Raw genomic sequence first — 20,366 nt, forward strand, 5'->3', positions numbered from 1 at the left:
TTGTTTATGTTTTTGATAGTTGTTTTTCTGAAGTTATTGTATTGCCTTGATAGTCCTCTGGTGGATTATAAAAACGTACACATTAATTCCTTTCTCTCCCTTCATTTGTTGTAGCCAAATGGAGATAATCAGCACTCCTGTAGCATGCCGGTTAGGAATGAGGATAATGATCACTCACATAATTGATATCCCGTATCAGTGACAATCAAAACTCACATTGTCGGGATGGTTGGCACCTAAAACTGATCTAATTAAATACTTGCAGTATCTATTAAGAATACTGTATTAGATCCTTTATCACAGCAGCTGTTGTGATTTTAGAGTTTGCTTCTGTAGGTTGGAAAGTGATTTATAGTTTTAATTCATCTTAATAATTTGTGTGCTTAGGAAATACTTGATATAAAACTTTTTGTTGCATTTAAATTTCCTTGTTATCTGTCTTGCAGTGGCATGAGTAATAGGGAGCCTAGAACATGAATATATTGGAATGTATGAAGTATTTTCAAGGAGAGGGCTTTTGAGGTTCAGAATGATATATGTCAAATGTTACTGGATGGATAAACGTGTGGAAGGATTTTGCCTTGAGAAGCTTGGAAAACAGGTATCTCTTAGTGCAGTACCTCCAACAGCTGTGTTAAAAATGCCTTTCTGTTTTATCACAAGAAATACAATATTTATTTCATAAGATTTATTCTATCCTAAGATCCAACTTCTTTTCCGGTTGTTGACATTTATTACACCGGAACTTTGAGGTGATGCCGTGTCAGAGCAGGTCTGCACCAAAACTTGCCACACCTCTAAACGTAATATTTAATCATCTGTAAAATGGTTTTATGTAATAGGAGTGTAGAAAGCTTGTGTTTGTTTGAATGAAAGTATTCATGTCCTCTGTGCAACTTAAACCATAAATTTGTCTTGCCAGTTTAACAACAAATACTCATGTTTTCTTGCATACTTACATTAGGATCTTGTGATTCAGGGTGTGACCTAATCCATACATCACTGAAATCACAGATTTTCACAGTCTTCAAAAAAGGGTAGCAAGGTTAGCCTTTTCTAGGCATGCTTAATGCTGTGATAAAGTTAGGATCTTAGACTTCACAAAATACCTGGTGGTATTACGGTAAATGTGCAAAGTGACAATACTTAGTATAAATGAACACCTTACAGGCACCTGGCAGGCCTTTATGCTTCAAGGAGCTGCTATGGTCCGTGCAGCTGCAGAGATCATAAGTGATGTGGTTGGTTGGTTGATGTTTTTTCTTTTCCCCTTTTCACCTTCCTTAGGGATGTCAGGATTGCTTCTATTTGGAATGTAGGTCTTGGTGCAGTTGCTTTTGTCACTGTGTCTTGCTGCACTTTGCTGTTACTAAGCTACTGTTACCCTCCAATTGCCAAAGATTCAAGTGATGCCTCACAAACAGATGAACATGTTTTCACAGTTACTTGGAGGCAGGGATTGCTTCTTTTGGGACCACATCCATAGGTTTGCTTACGTGTGTTGAGAGCAAGGAATGGAATTTATTTTCCTTGATGATCATTTGTTTGTTGTGCGTTTAAGGCAAAATATGATCTGATTCACGTTTTAAGAACTGTGCCAGAGTGTAAGCTGTTAAATTGTATGCTGGTTATAGGATTGGTTGTGCAGACCACATGCATTAATGGCACGGGTTAGATCTAAATAATGACATATCTATCCAGCTGAAAGTTTGTGTATTTACCATTTAACTTCCTTGAAAAATCCTTTTTTGCAAGGTTATGTTAGAAAAAAGCTGAATTTACTCTTGTTTTATTGCTCACTAGTTATGGAAAAACTTCTCTCTGTTTTTAAAGAGTCTAACCTGGAAATGTTTTTTAAACTTACACTAACAAGCGTGATAAATTACACATGATAGAAAAGCAATGTGTTTTTCTTCTACAGAGGCAAAGGAAATTGTTCTGAAGGCACAGATTCTGGCTGGAGGGAGAGGAAAAGGTATTTTCAATAGTGGATTAAAAGGAGGAGTTCATCTAACTAAAGAGTAAGTCTTTAAAATTAAGAAAGCATAAATAAATTGTTTCTGTTGCAATATTCAAGCTGTTTACAATATCTATGTGACTGTTTCTTTTAATATCTTTCAATAAACCAACCTTTTTCCTTTGTTTGTAGCCCCGAGATTGTTGAACAGCTTGCTAAACAGATGATTGGGTACAATCTGTCAACAAAGCAAACTCCAAAGGATGGTGTGACAGTTAAAAAGGTAAGATTTTTGCCTCTTGAAAGTTGAGAACTGTGTTCAGCTGCAATTTTGCATTAATATGCTGGGGCGCATGACATAAATTTGTTTTTTTTTTTAATTCCTTCTCCAATGCCTGATTGACTGCAGCTAGCTGATGAAAGAAAAAAAAATGTTACTTTTTTCTTCTTCTGTGTGTATGTATTTTATCTATCAATTTCAGCATACCTAGTGGTGGAAAAATAAAATGATTTCTGCTCCCTGTGTTGAAGGCAGTCTTTTGTCATAGGTTCATTCTTCATAGAATACATACTAAATGCTAGCATAACTGTATATAGCATTAACTGTACACTCTTACTGACGTTCTGCCTAGAGAAGTAATGTGTACATGATTACCTGTAGTAATATCATCCGTATTTTATTCACCCTTAGCTTTGGGCCACTGTTACTAAAGACAGTGACAGATGACTTTCTTAGAATCACAGAGTTATAGAAAGGCTTGGGTTGGAAGGGTCCTTAAAGGTAGTTTATTCCACCACCACCCCCTGCAATAAGCAGGGACATCTTCAACTTGATCAGGTTGCTCAGAGTTCCATCCAACCTGACCTTGAATGTTTCCAGGGATGGAGCATCTACTACCTCTCTGGGCAAATATTCCATTGTTTCACCACTCTCATTGTAAAAAAACTATTCCTTATATCTAATCTGAAATTACACTCTTTTATTTTAAAACCATTACCCCTTGTAGTATCACAGCAGGCCCTACTAACAAATATGTCCCCATAAGCTCCCTTTAAGTATTGAAAGGTTTGCGTGAGAACAATCTCAATTAAACAGACAACAACAACAAAAAACCCCACAGGTGCCTAAAAATAGATTCTTCCTAACTTGTTGCAGATACAGAGTAAAATGTGGTCCTGGTAGTGGTTCAGCTAATATGTGGTAGTTCATTTATCTGTGATGATGCATGCTGCAAGGTGCGAAGATTCGCTTCAAAACCAATTTATTGTTCTGTGTTGGCCTAAAGAAGAGGAGCATAGGTAGCCCTTTAGCAAGATTCCCCTTTACCTTAAAAAAATCTTGTAAGTTGGAAAACCCTAGCAGTTGCCTACCTACTGTAAACATTTTTATCTCTTGCTTTGTTTTACTGAGCAAGGATCTTCATACAGGTGTGTGGTCATGAGCTACGCTGTATTTGATGCCAGGAGATAATTTCGCATGAGCTGATAAGAACTGCAGTTCACTTCTAATATATTGTGAACAGCTTGGTATATTAGCATAGGAGGGGAACACCTGTCTAGAAAGATACTGTCTAATGAGGGCTCAGGTAGTTCTTCTCTTGGGGAGCAAGAAGAGCAGATTAGCATCACTTCTCATAGTTGCTGTTAAAAAGAAATACAAGATATTAAAAAGAATGAACAGTATTACCATTAAGGCATGCCTGTCAGAGATAGTGATAATACTAAGGATATAAAAAAGGATATACATTTCCCATATTAAAGCACTCTGCTTTGAAAAATTTGTATTGTAAAAGCAGCTTGCTTTTATAAATTCTTTTTGCCCTAGTTGACCTACGTTGGATACATCAATACAGGAAATTTCACTCTTTTGTCTAAGTGCAAGCCTGTTCATTCATTTACATATTCAATTCTGATGACTTTCATTGAAATTGGTAGAAATGAAAGAAAGGTGTGGGTATTGGAGTTTTTTAAAATGGATTATTCAAAGTATTTATATTAAGATTACTTCTGTACCATGTATAGAATAGCTATAGAGGATTTAACGTGTAATTGCTTTCCTCCCCATTCACACGTAACTTGTATATAAACAATGGTCAAGAGTAGGCAGCTAGGGCTAATGTGGGGTTTAAGGTGAAGTTTGCACTACTGAACTTCAGGTATGTATTTTGGTGGTACAGGAAAGTATATAGCCTTGATAGACTCTGTATTTTCCCTTTACTGTAGAGTTACATGGAAATTTTTCAGGACACAGCTTCCAAGTATTTTAATGTTGATCCATGCTAAATTAGTGTGATGCTGTTCACTGGGAGGTGATCGTCTATTGTCACAGACTTCCATTCTGACTGTGGACTTGGGTTTTAAAAGCACTAGGCCAATACATATCTTCATCGCACACATATGTAACAAGGTAATAGTATGTTTTATATTTTTTGGTGTTGAGATCCTGATTATTGGTAATTTATAGTAAAAGCATATACCCCAGTTTAAATAATTACATAACAGTTTAGCCAACAGTATGCTGTTGGTTTCCCCATTGCTTGTTAGTGAAGAAAGCATGTTTAAAATTATGTCTAGGTCATCAAAAGACCATTTCCCAGAAAAATGAATGTGTTTTAAAAGCGTTTATATTTTCCAAAGCTAGCTCACTCCAGGATCTTCAAATTGTTTAAAAGAGTCGAGGCATTCGGGTTTATAGTATCAGGACTACAATGTCAAACACTGAGATTTTAATCAAGGGGCAAACTATAGAATTATAATTAAAAGTATACGTTTTTCTATGTCTAAGATATCATTTAATGCAGTGGGTAGTCAGTGCATAGAAAATGCCAGACAGACTCTTTGAGCTTGCTAGGAACACTGGGAAAATTGAGAATTTATAGCTGGTGTTTTTATTGTTTTCTAGGGCATATGCTTTCTCTGTGTGTGTATGTAAGAATATGGCTGTGTACACGTACTTAAAGAAATTGCAGTTCAGGAAGAAAAGGAAAGGCATGGGTTTAGGTTTTGTGGTTTTAAAACTTTTTAGTGTTCCAGAAAGTCTGAATGAGCTCATGTCTTAAACTATTTTTCTTCTGAAAAATATTTATTTTTTTTAAGTCACTTTCTGTGAGACAATCGATAGCTAGTGTCAAGTCAAGGGAGAGAAGACACATAGCTTTTACATGTATTTTTAAGGAAGGAATGAAAGATAGAAATTTTCTACATCGAGAATAATTGTGGGAGGAGCAAATGGAGTTTTCAGCTTGCTTTCTTAGCTAGTGCAGAATGTAAAGCATGTTCATGCTTCTTTAGATTGATGTTTCTCAAATAAAGAGCAGTCTCCTCACTTCCCCCATAACTTGGAAGCTATTTTGTGAGTTTACATAAAATCCTCTTATGGCAGCTTGGAATTTGGAGAGCCTGGTTATCTGAGAAGGCAGTCTTCTCTTATCGTAACAACCTGAGAATTTGCTACCTGTGTTTTCTCTCCAAGCAATAACAAAATTAACATTTTGAATACTTGATTCAATATAAAAGAGCTGTTATAGTTACCCTCCTGAAATTAGATGTCTGACTTAAAAGTTTAAGTAATGATTTGTTTTTAAGAAGGACAGCTTGAAGTTATCAGGAAGTTTTGAAGAAAAATGTTTTTTCCCCAGGACATTTTAAATATAAACCTCTGTGGTAAACAGATAATGACACTTCATATTCTTTATCATAAGCAAAACAGATAAAATATCAGAAGAGTCAAGAGCCAGTAGATTTAATTTCACTGCTTTTAACTGATCATTAATGTGTTTGCGTTAGTTTGTCATGTGAGTGTTAGGTAGACTTTAACAAATAACATTTAAAGACCTTGAGCACCAATTTCTCTGTCTTTGCTCTGCATGAAACCGGGAGGATGGTGACGGAAAGTAACATTTTTGCTGGGAGAAGTGGGAGATGTTGCACAAACTGACAATTTTTACTCTACAGTAAGCTTGCCTACTACAAAGTAGATGGACTCCAAATAGTTATGTGAATTAAGATGGAGAGGTATTTGACAATGTTTAATTAGGAATAGTGAGGAAAATCACTCGAGTCGGAAGTAGCAGTTGGAAAGATACCTGATTTAATAATGTAAGTTCCACCTGCAGTGCTTGCAGATGTATTCCTCAAGACTTGTTGGGGGGATTCCCATCCTAAGTCTGGCCCTGATCCTGAGCACTGTGGCAACTGTCTGAACAGCTCAGACAAGATCCAGTAGGACCAGTTAGTTTTATTTGACCTATGTCTAAAGCAATTGACTCGCATTTTTCAGGTACATTGATGCAAGATATGTAAGAAGGTGAAAACATGCATGCAGGTAAAAAGTCTAATAGTAGCAAATCAAGGATATTTTCCATATCTTTGCTTGTTAATTTGACAAAACTTGGCAGGTAGCCAAGCTGTTTCTGAAGTTGGCTTTTAGCATCCCTTTATAGTAGCCTAAAATAGTTAAATGCTTTTAAGTAGTACGGTAGTTTTCTGCATTCTTAGTTGTCTCCTGCACCCTAGTTTTCTGTAGTTTGCTTTTGAACAGTTGCTTATTTGAACCATTCTTTTACATCACCCTATGTTCTATGAATAAAGCAAGGTAAATGTAGAAGGCCACAAAATTATTCTAAAGCAAATTTCTTGCAAGTCAAAAAAAAAACAATAAAGAAATAGCATCTTTCCTTCCATTCTGAGCACAGAAGGCTTTATTTAATTCCTTGTCTCTTACTTCTTTTTTTTTTTTTTTCCTGTTCTGTTAAGATGTACAGCCAGGCAGAAGGTATGTACATTCTTTCTTATGTACTCCAGAGTAGAATGTCAAAAACGCGACTTGGCTGAAAGTATAGCGCATCTTTCTTGTTTACAGTCCTTGAACTATGAAAACCCCGGGAATACTTATTTGATTGAGCACATCCTGCTGGGTAGGCAGACTTTTAAACTGCAGGTGTATACATGCCTCAGATCTAAGGAGTTTGAACTGCTGACTGACAGAATGAGTTTCACCGTTTCATTGAGTGATGATCTTTTTCTACATTGTTCAAAACTGTTGCTTTATAAACAGACCACGTTAGAAAGACATTGCCACTTCATCCTTCTTAATTATATTAATATTAGGGAAGTAATTTTCCTGATTTCTACTACTTCCATTGAGATAGGGAAGAGTAGCTCTGCTAAGGAAGAATGTAGTTGATTGGCATAAGAAGAAGCTATAGTGCTAATTAAATTGCGGAGGTGGCTGCTCAACCTCCAGGTTGAAAAGCAAAACTGTAGTGCAGAGCATAACTGCAGTCTTTGCACCTGAGATTATGGCACCTGTTACAATCATAAGGAACAATTAGTAATGATCATATGTAGATTTTTTTTTTTCTTAAGATGAAGAACATTTGGGGGGTAATTTAGTATTCTTGCATCAAAACATAGGTTTGAGTCCTTTGCCAAGTGAAAAACTACTTATTCTCTGAAATTGCTTCAATAGCTATTGTTAAACTATTGCAAAAATTGACAGTTCAGATGAAGAGGAAGGTATAGTTACTGTAATACTGAAATTGAATGGACTTTTTTATGTTTTTGGGAGGAGAGAAGAAATTATAAGAATTTATATGGGCTGTTTTCCCACCAGTTTTAATGTGAGCACTTGTAGATTCCAAACATGTAGGATCTGAATCATCTTTTTTTGTTGTGTGCTGTCAGATATTGGTACAAAGGGGCTCTGTAGTTTATAGTAATAAATAGAAATTAGTAGCTCTTTGGAAAAATAAATTTTTGGATGTTTCTAGGTTGTGCCAGTATCTGAAGGTCACACATCTGCTTGTCTCTCTAAAGTGAAAATAAAAAGCTGGATGGCAGAATTATCTGTAAATCTATTTCCTTAGGAAATACTTAAGCAAGGCAGGAATTCAGTTCTGAGATTCGAAGTGTAGGATGGCCTTCTGTCAGAACAAGGGAGAGAATGTAACCTGAGGCTCTACTGGTGAGGAACCACGCTACTGATGAGATGCATCTGAAAGCCAATGTACCCTCTCTTACATCTAATGTGATTTGCAAACCGTAATCCCTTGTGATTAATGTTTTCCAGGGGCAGCATGTCAAAGTGATTGTTGGGAATAAAAAGGTAGTATGGAGGTCTGCTTTATGGACACAGTGGAAGCTCCAATTCTCTTGGAAAAAATCCCAGCAATTAGGTGTTTACACTGCTTGTTACAGGGCCCAGTGAGAACAGCAGCATCAGAGGACTCTTGTTTAGGGAGAGAGGATTTCTTGGGGAAAAGGTCACTGGGTTGCAATATCTTATAAAAGCAGTGAAAGAAACGTTTCTTTTCAGGATAGCGGGTATCAAACTGCTGCATTTTATGGTAATGCAGAAAACGTGAGCCACAATGTTCTCTGCTTTGCCAGCTACATGGACCAGTAAACACTGTTGCTGGTTTGTCGTGCTTTTTTCTTGTTTATATTCATTTTTAGGTGATGGTTGCAGAAGCACTGAATATTTCCAGGGAAACATACTTCGCAATTTTGATGGACAGAGCCTGCAATGGACCTGTTATGGTTGGCAGTCCACAGGGTGGTGTTGACATAGAAGAAGTTGCAGTTACTAGCCCAGAACTTATCTTTAAGGTATTAAAATAATATTTTACACTAAAAATTTTCTTTGTCAGTTATCCAAAAGGATTTCCCCCTTTCTCCTTCCATTTTTTTCTTTCTTCTGTGTATGGAAAGAAGACAATAAGAGCCATAAAATTGAGTTTCACCAAATAGGGGATCAGACATGTCATCTAGTAGATGAAGGAAGCAGGTTTAACATCTGATTTTGTTAGTGATTTTGTGTCTCCAGCTCGATTAGAAAAAGAGCTTAAATCTGGCTGTTATACATTGAATTTAATATCTGAAATGTTTTTATGAGTGAGTTTCATTTTCAGGAAGGTACATTTTTTTTCACAAGTGGCTTAGCGCCAATATGGTTATTGTTTCTGTGGTTATTTTTTTCTAATTGACAGAGTTGTTAATTATTTCTTTGTACCTGGATAACTTTTGCATCTGAAATACAACTGTTGTAATTGCTTTCTTAATGATGACTGTATTTAAGTATTTTTTTTTTTTGTTACTGTGAAACGATAATGAGTAGACATGCTATTCATCTGGGAAAATAATTGATACAATCAAGTATAATTATACAAAAAATTGTAAAAATATTTAATGTGAATTTAAAAATTATATAAACTTCACAGTGTTACTGGGCAGTGACACCCATTGCCTTGAAAATATTCCAGAAGATGTCATAAAAATTAACAGACTAAATATTCGTCAACGCCATCTGTACAGTAATTAAAAGTGAAAACTGGTGTCACATTGTCTTGTCAGCATGCCACCCTGAAGAATTATGTATTTTTTGGAAGGACTGTTTCATAGTTGGTGTGGTAATTATAACATACCCTATAGGCAGCTGCTATAGCCTCAGTCTCGGAGAACTTTGGCAAACAGCCATGCTTTAATTACTAATTTGCAAATGTATACTGTTCTCCTTTTGAAGTTATAAATCTCCATTCAGGTCGAATATTTAGTTTTATTTATGCACGTTATTGTTACAGGAGGAAATAGATATTTTTGAAGGTATAAAGGATCATCAGGCATTGCAGATGGCAAAAAATTTGGGATTCAAAGGACCTTTGGAACAGCAGGTAACTTTACTCTGTCAGTTTTTATTGAAGAGTTTTTAGCCCACCTAATATGATAAACACTTTCCAAATAGACATGAAAGGCTCTGTCCATTAGATCAGGACCATTTTGACATTTTAAATACTAAATTCGACATATAAAGTTGTCATCAGGCTTTAGCAATTTGAATAAGGTCGTTATTGTTCCGAAGTGAAAGTCCCTGGTCTTTGAAGCAGTTGATGACAATATGTCGTTATACCATGTGGGATTCTTTTGGTTTCATTGGAATTCCATTGGAGCTCAGTGAATTATATGAGTAGGGCTTTTTTGTAATATGGGGAGAAGTAAAAGTATATCTTTGGGTAATTGCAGTCTTTTTTCTCTTTTATTTTCCTTTCTTTTTTGCACACGCACACACACACACGCACACGCACGCACACACACCCCACACACACCCACACACACCCACCCACCTTCAACTTAAAATCCAAAAGGCTGCCAACTTGTCTTTTCAGTATCTCTTCCCTATACATATATATATATATATATGGGAATTCCATATTGTACACAAATACACAAGATCTTTTGCCTTTATGAATAATTTTGCAGTGAAGAGAAAGCTTGTTAAAGCTACTTTTGCCTGGTTGTTTGTTGTTGGTTTGTTTTTTTCCATAGTATCAAACTGTCATTTTTTTAGAGATCCTTTATTTTTAATTCAACAGTTTTAATTATTTTCTATCCCAACCGTGCAATTAACAAATGCATAATCATTAAGTTGATTAACACACATTTGAAGATTTAGCTGCATATCGAATGAGGAGGAATGATTATGCAGAACCTTTCAACCCTTGAAGAGTTCTGGTACTTAATAATTAACAGCAATATATGGACTTTTCAACAATACATTTAAATAATGCTGCAGTGAATGCATTTCTTTCCTTGTGCTGTCAACTCAAAGGAATTTACTGACACATAGGGACATAGTTTATTCAGACAAATCCTAGTATTTACTTATACATTCACAATTTCTAGGCTGGGATTTTATGCTTTGCTTCGAAGATGCTCAGCGCTTGTAGACCTTGAGAAAGAGAAGTGTTGACATTAAGCTGCCTGATTCAGAGAGCTGCTGAAAGATGGAGCAGCCCTTAATAAAAGTTAAGCGATTCTGGTGATCTGCTAAAATTACAGCAGTGTACGAGGGCAACAACAGCTTTTCAGGTTGCCCAGAATCAACGTGGGGTTGCACGCTGGGACTTCTCCCTAGCGTCGCTGTCGACAGCCCTGCCCATGTGGTAGTAGGATAGTTTGTCAACCCGAGTGTTCATGCCAAGGAAACTGCTGCCTTGGTAGCTGCAGATTTATAACTGATAATTTTTTTTTTTAAAGTCAAAACCACTAAGAATGCTTCAGCTGCTGACTTTTGAGTAGGGAAGACTTCATAAGCAATTTGTATGCTGCTTCCAAACTGTAACTCTTTAAACTCTTTGACGTTTTGGTCCAAACAAAAACTGGGTTTGGAGTTGAGTCTTTCCAGTCATAGTATTTCATTTGTTACGAATGACATTGTGGAAGAAAGCTGACTCCTGTGGGGTGGGGTGTGTGTGTTTTTTGTTTGGTTTTTTTTTATTCTCACACACTCTGCTTATTAAGAAAGGTCCCAAATATTTTTTTTGTGTACTTCAGTTAACTGATCAATAATGAACAAATTTGAATGGTTCTTTATTAGTGCACTTCATCTGCAAACTTATTTCAGCTAATAGGTTGTCAGTGTGTAATGAACCAAAGAGGGTTTTTTTATGCACATTCATATTGATGCTGTTTAAGTTGTTTTATTAACGGAAGGATGTTCTAAGAACAAGAGACTTGGAAGTCAGTAGTCAGTCACGATACTTTTGGCTGCAGAACCAGACAGAGAGAGATGGTGAGGAACAATAAGGAAAAAGCAAGAATATCTTGTAAAGAGTAAAGAAGTGTGCTTCTGATAATTCCTTTAAGAAAACATTTCAGACTGATGTAGGAAGGAGAAACTTATATTTTTTCTAAAGTCACTGATGTGCACATACTGTTTTATGGTTTCTGAATTTAGATTGATCAACGTGGATGCAACTTAGATCTCAGCACACAGGAGAATAAATCATTATGAACTCTTGGGCACTTTTCAAATTAAACTTGTCACTGTAATCGTGCTGTTTATTTTGTAGAAAATCTCCAGTTCATGTAACCTTTAAACGCACATTTACTAAATGTTATGCAGTATCATGGTGCTGCATTACAGCTATTTTAGATACTGTATAAATATGATTAAGAAAACAGAAATAAAGGCAGTAATTATCTAGAGCCAGTGTGCAATTCAATACATAAAAAATAAACAATAATGGTTTACCTTTGCCTTGAAAACATTAACTTCTTATTTTTCTGTGTGGTAATTGTAAATCGCTTGATCAAATTTAGGCAGCAGATCAAATTAAGAAGCTGTATAATCTTTTCTTGAAAATTGATGCCACTCAGGTTGAAGTGAATCCCTTTGGTGAAACTCCAGAAGGGCAAGGTAAGAAATTGAAGGAAACAAATGAATGCATTATAATTCTTTATTTATGCAAACTATAAATTAAATTGCATAGAAGGCTGTAACAACAGCTTTGCATTAATTTCATTTTGTAATGTAATTTAAGCAACATTCATAAATATTCCCATGGCATATTTTACATTTCAATACCTTTTGTTATTTCATCCAAATGCTGGAAGTATTGGCTTCTACATGTTATGCTTGATGAGAAACAGCAATATTTTCTGCTCTTCTGCTCTTTCTACAAAGTTGAGTTTTTCTTAGTTTTGTTTTGGGTTTGTTTTTTTTTTTTGTTTGGGTGAGCTTTTTGTTTTTGTTAATGCTGCTAGATTACTGGGATTGTGTGGAAAGAATCTTGGTTTTTTATGTTCGCAAAAATAGGTAAGTTAAAATATTAAGTGCATGACTCTGCAGCCTAATAGCAGGAAAAATTCCAGCTGGAACTCACACTTAGCTATGTCCTTTGGGAAGAAAAAGAATAATTGATCTGCTTCCACCATGAATACAGGGCTAAGAAGGTATATGTTAAAAATGAGCTGGGTTAACCTTCACGTCATTCTGGTAGTTCATTTTCCAGCTGAAACCTTTCCTTCCATTTGTCATTTTTGTCCAACTAGCTTGGACAAAGGCAAAGAGAGGAGGAACTAAAGATACCTGTGATATATTGAAATAGAGTAGGGCTGATCCAGGTGGATTATAGTTACCACCTTGCTGTTTCATTGGGTGTCAGAACATTTTTATTCATGCATTCACTCCAATAATTTTTCGTGTTCATGCTCTTTCCCTATGTATTTCTTGACTGTGATTTAAATGGATAAAGATGAATTGTGGAGATGAGGAGGAGCTAGCTGAGACTTCAGTGTCAAGGGCTGTGGTTCACAAGCTCTAGTAACTTCCTAGTAGAGGCCCAACCTACAGTATCATTTTGTGATTTGAAAGGAGTCTTTGACATTGGGAAGTGCTGGTGGGTGTTTCTTGAGTATTCTTTATCAATGTTTGTCAATAAAGGCAATTCCAGTTTTTCACCAACTTTTATGCCTACAGATTAAAGCGGAAATCAGAAAATGGAAAGAGAAAGCTTTTACCCGTTTTATCAGACATTAGGAATGTAGCTGCTTAATTGCTCTTCTGGAAACTTTTGGAAAAAGATCAGTGCTCTGTCAGTTAAGAACATAAGTTCTTCATAGGAGTCAGTACCAACTGAAAGAATTAGCATTTTAAAAATACTTTTGATGTACCCATAGCTAGTTTGTAAAATTAGTTTTTAGCTTTTCAGTAAAAATCCATATTTTTGGCTCAGTTGCCAGGAATTCAGAAGCTGAATTGTGGCTAGGAGCTATGCAATCTCTTCCAATTGTCCAACTGTGGTTTCCCCTTATTATTTAAAAATAAAACAAAACAAAACAAATGCAAAAGAATTGGCAGGGAATTGTCCACAGCTTAAAAGGAAAATTCTGCTGATAATGAACTCTGAAAAGCTGTAAAAGATGTAAAACAAATCCTGCCCCACCCTGTTTTATTAATGCATATTAAAAGATGGTGTTCTCTGTTATAAAATAGACTCTGAGGCACTAAAATGCCCACTTGTAAAGTAACATTTTAAAAACAAATACAACAAAGAATATCTTTTCTAATGAATTATATGAGGATAATTCAAAGACAATGATAAAAATTATCAAGTATGTTAATATTTTTTTTTGTTATGAGTTATTTTCAGGTTAAACTAAGTTAGAACATATTTATGGTTTGAATGTGTCAGTTCTGCTTTGATAGCAGACCTTTTTTGAATTCCTTCTTGGTGGGAGTGTGGAGGTTGGGTTTTCTTGCCCCCAGAAACCTTTAGCTGTCTGTGTAGGGTTTACCTCATGAGAATGATTTCCACCACATGCTTTAACTCTTTTTATTTGAGAATCTGTCGCAGCACGGTGTGCTCAGATTTCCAGCTTGTTTGAAGTACCATACTAATGTGCACATTGAATCAATAGTTTCTGCACTGTAAACCTCACTCAGCTTAATAAATGTAAGTTAAATTCTTAGCAGCTAACTCTAACTCCATTAGTTCTTAGGCAATTTGTGAAATGTGTGTCTCGGGAAAGAAACAAAAAGCCCTGCTGTGCACTGGTGTAGTTCTATCGTAGGCTGTACTTGAAATGGAAATGGAAAGTTTACCTTCAGAACCCAACAGTCTGTTGGGTTTCCCCACCATTTAAATAGATCCATTGTCCTCATTAAAACCAGTTGGGAATGAGGTGAGGAGGGCATTCTTGGTTTGTGTCGCACAGTGAAGTTAAAGCAGGATAATGAAATAGAGCCTTGTGATATGAAGTGTCTGGATTTTCAAAGTTCGAGCCACGTGTAACACATGAGACTTTTGACCTTTTGAAGATGAACGGTACCCAGTAGTCCTTTTGCTCAGCTGGGTGTCAGAAATTGGGCCATCGATGACAACTGCCTTCTGTCAGGCAAGGAAAAGAGCTCGAGGTGAGCTTTGTGCGAGGACTAGGCTGTTCTGGTATTCGCACTCGCTGGTTCAAAACTAGTGCAGATGACTAGTATAGAGGCACTTGACTATTCTGTTATTTTGGCAGAGCAAAGGACAGAATCCCCAGTTCAATACCTACATCATCTCAGCCGTGCAGTCCTGCAAGGGAGACCTTTTAAGTACATCTCGGGTGTCAGTGAGTGGACACTGTAGACTGGTACAGGCACTGTGAAGGACGTGAGAAGGGCAGAGACAGCGCTGTCAGGTAACAGAAGAGGGGCATCGCTGAGGTGCTGAAGATGATTTGGGCTGGCCTCCGACAGAGGGGAAATTGGTAGACAAGTAGGGGCAAGTGAAGGAGAGAGGACAGTTAGGAATGAGAGGAAACAAAACTGATGGTCCTAAAAGGTCCAGAAGAACCGTGGTGGTTCTAGCTTTGCATTCTTGCTGGAGTGCTGCGAGGTGGACCCGTGGAAAAATTGAACTGATGTGGATAAGCTACTAACTCAGCTTTTCGGGAATGGCTGTGCATATTTAGTGAGGAGGGCTTTATCTAGGGGATTGTAGGAGGTTTTGTGCTGGTTTCTCAGAGGTTTTTCCCCATGTGTTCCGCATCCAGGAAGCTGAGGAGCAGAAACAGAGTGTGTTTCAAGCTGTGAAAGCCATCTCACTAGCAGGAAAACACAGAAGTCTTCCTGTGCTTATTTCTTTTTTGCTAGCAGTTTCTCCAACTGAAATGTCTTAAAGAAAAGATAAAACAAATGGAAGAACACTTGAGTAGCTTAATACAGTTATTTCTAATGATAAAATATAAGTCTCTGTATGAAGACCATTATTCCTGTCAAAGTAACACTTAAAATTGGTTTCTTTCTTGCTGTGTTTTTTACTTGTGTGAATTTCCGTTAGAAAATACATTGTTGTATGTATTTTGTTTTGTTTAGTTCTGTAGCAAATTCTTTGTTAACATTGTTGGGTTAGAAGCCTGTAACTGCACATTTCTTTGGGGTTTTTTTTTGTTGTGTTTGCTCTCACTGTAAGCTGCTGAATTGGCAGATGACAAAAATTCTACACTGCTGGCAAAACCAGCACAAGTACTCCATCAATATAATTGTTGGAGCTTTCTTTGATATTTGTTTAGAAGAAAATTCCATTTGTATAATTTATCATGCATGTAACAATGTGCTTTTGATGGTGAAAATAGTTTGATAAATATTAATAGATGTTTTTCCTGCTACTTTGTACAACGTGGCCTTTGTTAAAGATGCATGTTCTGTAGAAAAGAGGTTCTATTAATGTGACATTGAAGACGTTTGTGTCTAAGGTAAACAGAGCTCTGAATCTGCAGTTTTACTCTACCTTTGAGTTGTTTTAGCCATTTAAGGAACTGAAAGCTTGGAGAAGAGAAATAGTACAGGTCTTAGTTCATTGTTTAAAAAAAAAAAAAAAGCAGCTCTAGTACAGTAGAAGCATATTATGAACTTCAGATTTTTCTCCTTTTGGCAGATTCCCACATGATGGTTGACCAGGTAAGATGTAGACTTTTCCAAGAGACATTTATTATGCACAGACACTCATGAATAGTTTTTTGAAACTGCAGTCACTGAATGAAATTTGTTCCTGTTTTAATTTAATCTGATGTTGGCTACAAATCAAATATTCAAAAAAATAAAACAAACAAAAAACCCACCACACACAAAAAAAAACCCCAAAAAAACCCAAACACAAAAACCACAACCCAAAACCAGGGAAACCCCAGCAACATTAGAAAACCGAAACACAAAAACCCTGTGCAATTGAGACTCTCCTATTTGTGTAAATGTTTTGTTTGCTGTTTGCTTAGATATTTTCTCCTATATTAAAAAAGAGAGATAAGCATTTGTCCACCAAGAAAGGTAGTGTTATTAGTTATTTTAATTGATAGGTATCAATGTCAAGGTCTAAAAATTGTCTTTTTAATTGTAATTGACCTCTAGTTGCAGAGACATATACAGTCCTCAGGAGTATGTGCACACATACCATGTACGTGTGCACATGGCAATATGAATCAAAACACAGCAGAAAATAAAACTGTTGTATTTTTATGGAAGCAGCATTTAAAGGCACTTAAATCTGACTTGTTTGCATTGAGAACCCAATTCTATTTCAGTCAGTAATTATAATCTGGGTATAGTACAAGCCAAATTACTTAAATAGTGAAATAAGCATATACTCTTACATTTACTTAGACCATTTTAATCTAATGAGGTGTTTGCCTATGCAAACCCATAGAAATAACGAGTCAGTAAATAGGCAAATAACCAGCTCAGTCTACATGTGTTTTTGTTACTGGTGGTTTTATGTCTACTAGCTAGTATCTATTATTTAATATAGTCAGGTTTAGCTACTTCTTGATTTGTTTTTACAACCATAGAGGATGTTGAAACTTCTCATCAATGTCCTATTTACTCTTCAAATTTTCTTTATTTAAAAGTCATCTTTTGATCATTTTTAACATACATTGGAGAAAAGCTGTGTTAATTCAGATCTTCAGGGAAATAATGTGTGTATAGCTAACGTTATAAATTAAAAATATAGCTAAGGAAAGCATTTTGTATGGTTCAGCTATAAATGACTACATCTTACCAAACATTGCTTTGGATTGCTAACCTCTTACTTGTCATATCTGCCATGCTTTCAAAACACTGAAAGTAGATTCTCTTATGATATTACTGCAGACCACCCATCCAAATCATAAAATCTAAAAAAAATTATGGGAATTTTGTTTAAAGCAAACACAGAAGATCATCCTGTGACAAGGGCATGTGACTGTAATATGGAGATGCTTGCTGTACCTTTTCTCCGTATAGGATTTAAGGAAAACTTGCCCTTCTCTACTGGACTCAACACTAGAACTTCAGCTGATCATGTTGGAAGCAGCATCAGTCCCCAAGCAACCTTCTCCCGCTCCCTGCTATACTAGTCGTAGTATTTCAGACGTTTTGACTTAACTGTAATCTCTAAATGCCTATATGTTGTTATGTCGCTTTTTTTTTTTGTAGTTGTTTGTTTTGATGCCAAGATAAACTTTGATGACAATGCAGAATTTAGGCAAAAAGAAATATTTGCCATGGATGACAAGTCTGAAAATGAGCCTATAGAGAATGAAGCTGCCAAATATGACTTAAAATATATAGGACTGGATGGAAATATTGCTTGCTTTGGTAAGAACGAATAAAAAAGAACATTTGAAGACCAATTCATCCTTGTTCAGTGTTATAGACTTTGTTTACACTCTGACATTCAATCTACCCTTGACAGTATTTTAGTCTGTTTTGCTGAGATTGTCTGTCCTTCCACAGGTTCTTGCAGGAATGAAACTAAAATTGTGTTGAAACAGTGATGAAGGCCACAGCAGACAGGAAGGCATGTGTGGTGTCAGAGACACTGCAGGCTAAGGGAGAAGCCTGCAGGGGTTCTACGTTCTGAGTTTTTAAGCTGATGCAGTTGGTCTTCCCAGTAATTAAAACAAGAAAAGTCATCAAAATGTGATCATTAATTTAAAAAAATGAGACTGTTACTTAAAAGACACTGCAAAAGTGTGTGTGTAAAAACATGGTATTCCCACTTACAGTTGAATGTTGAACTCCATTTCCCTTTAAGGAAAGCTGCTAAAGAAGCAGCTTGGTTGTTAAGAGGAAAATAACATCTTTTTATTTTCCTGAAGTTTCTGTAAAACATAAATTACTCTTCTGTTTAGAAGAGATAAGTAAAAAAGTCAGCTATGCTCTAAATAATTCTCATTTTGTACAGATTCTTTTTGCCAGTACATTTTATTATAAATCTAATTGAATTAGGCATTTTATCTAAGCTTGGTGCGAAAACGTCCAGGATTTTCATTGCTTAGACGTGTACTCTAACCACAACTCTAGAAGACACTGATAATGTGTTGCAGTTGATTCAGTAAGTGTCAGTGAGACTTTAATTTCAATGTAAAAAAAACCAAACCAACAAACCAAACCAAACAAACAAAAATTGCAAAAAAAACCCCACCCAAACCCCCAAACAATAATTGGCAGCACTACATTATGTTTTTTAGTATTAGGTATATTGCTGTCAAATTACAGGTGACACAGAAACCTTGCTTTGTCCAGCACAAGCAACTTTATGGGGACTGATAATTCTCATGTACTTTTCCTCACTTAGAAAATATTCATGCCCATGGGAATGCTTCTGGTTTTGTGCAAATGCAAAATAAAAGGCAGTTTCAGGAGCATCTGATATCTGTCTCCAAAATTTAGTTGTCTGTTTTACAGTGATTTAAAGCATCATCTATTCCTATCAGAATGATGGGAGGCTGAAGGAGTCAATTTGTCCTTCACATCTCATGATGCAATCACTATTCCCAAAAGATTTTGTCATCTTTTTTCTTTTCTTTAAAAAAAAAAAAATCAGAAGGTTTTGCATTTCCACAATTACCATGCTTAATGGGAGGTGCACATCTAAGTCCTAAAATTGTTACAGTCATAAAGAACTCTTGGTGTGTGTACACCAGATTTTGAATTAATTGTTGCATTGGATATCCTTCAGTAGGTACTGCCCTGTTTAGAAATAGGCATTTATTTAATGTTTTGAGCCATGTTATGTGGTTGTGCTGGTACATTTTAAGCCTTTTCACAAATCTTATATAATTTTATGTGAAATATAAGCACTTGATGTTTACAATTACAGTCAATGGAGCTGGACTTGCAATGGCAACATGTGATATAATATCCTTGAATGGTGGAAAGCCAGCCAACTTCTTGGATCTTGGTGGAGGTGTGAAAGAAGCACAAGTATATCAAGCATTCAAGCTGCTGACTGCTGATCCGAAGGTAAAAAATGTTGGGTTTGGACCAGAAGCTTCCCCATACAGTCATATAGCTGTGTTACAGGGCTGTGGATGGTATGCTGAAAAACACAGATAATGCTGTGAATACTGAGGGGTCAACTGGGAGGAAAATGATTTCACTGTGAACCACGGGATTGACTTTTCAGTTCCTGCTGCACTCTTCAGGTTTGCTGGTCAGTCTTGAATGAGTACTTTCTCAAGGCAGTTGAGCACAGAAGTGCAGATGTGGGAATGCTGGGCATTGCAGTGCTGAACTTTGAAAATCTAGTTCCTAAAGAGGAATTTGTGAGAAGATTTAGATACTTAAAATTATCATTTGTAATGGTATTTTAGTGCCATAGTACAGTGAGAAGAAAAATGGGAATTAAGCTAATAGCTAATTCTAAAGGCTGATTTGTACTCTTTTAAGCTCAAAATTTCTAGAATGTCTGATTCTGCACTGCAGGATAGTCTGTGTTTAATTAACATTCACAGGCTGGAATCATAGTCTGGTATGTTCCAACACTTCCTTTTGCAGATGGAGGTGCAGTTGCTCTTTTCTTTTTGAACAACAGAAGACGTTAGTCTGTGTGTATTGAGTAGAAGTTATTTCTAGAGATGCATGTTAGCGTGATGAGGTCATTGGTCCCCTTTGCAGACAGGAGTATCTGCTGAGAGAATATTGATCGGGCGTAGGCATTGGAACAGTGCCACCTGACCATCCCTGCCAACGCAGAGTTATGCTTCTGTGTGTAGCCAGAACTTAAGCTGCTGTAGATTATTTTTTTTTACTAATGAAAGTATGTCAAAGGGTTTTGATCATCCTTCCATCTGCACCTAAGCATCTCTGCTGAAATACTACTTTCAA

General features: G+C 36.3%; 1 protein-coding gene across 1 annotated transcript in view; it reads left to right on the top strand.

Moving 5' to 3' along the window:
• Positions 1-20,366, top strand: part of SUCLG2 (succinate-CoA ligase GDP-forming subunit beta) — a 131,707-nt gene that overhangs the window by 57,189 nt on the left and 54,152 nt on the right. Inside the window, exons 3-9 of the mRNA XM_056335399.1 lie at positions 1,922-2,021; positions 2,150-2,240; positions 8,414-8,566; positions 9,538-9,627; positions 12,056-12,152; positions 17,691-17,852; positions 19,360-19,502. Of these exons, the coding sequence (XP_056191374.1) occupies positions 1,922-2,021; positions 2,150-2,240; positions 8,414-8,566; positions 9,538-9,627; positions 12,056-12,152; positions 17,691-17,852; positions 19,360-19,502 (836 nt within the window). The remainder of the gene's footprint in view (positions 1-1,921; positions 2,022-2,149; positions 2,241-8,413; positions 8,567-9,537; positions 9,628-12,055; positions 12,153-17,690; positions 17,853-19,359; positions 19,503-20,366) is intronic.

Source organism: Falco biarmicus, chromosome 4, assembly GCF_023638135.1.
Source record: "Falco biarmicus isolate bFalBia1 chromosome 4, bFalBia1.pri, whole genome shotgun sequence".
Taxonomy (NCBI): Eukaryota; Metazoa; Chordata; class Aves; order Falconiformes; family Falconidae; genus Falco; species Falco biarmicus.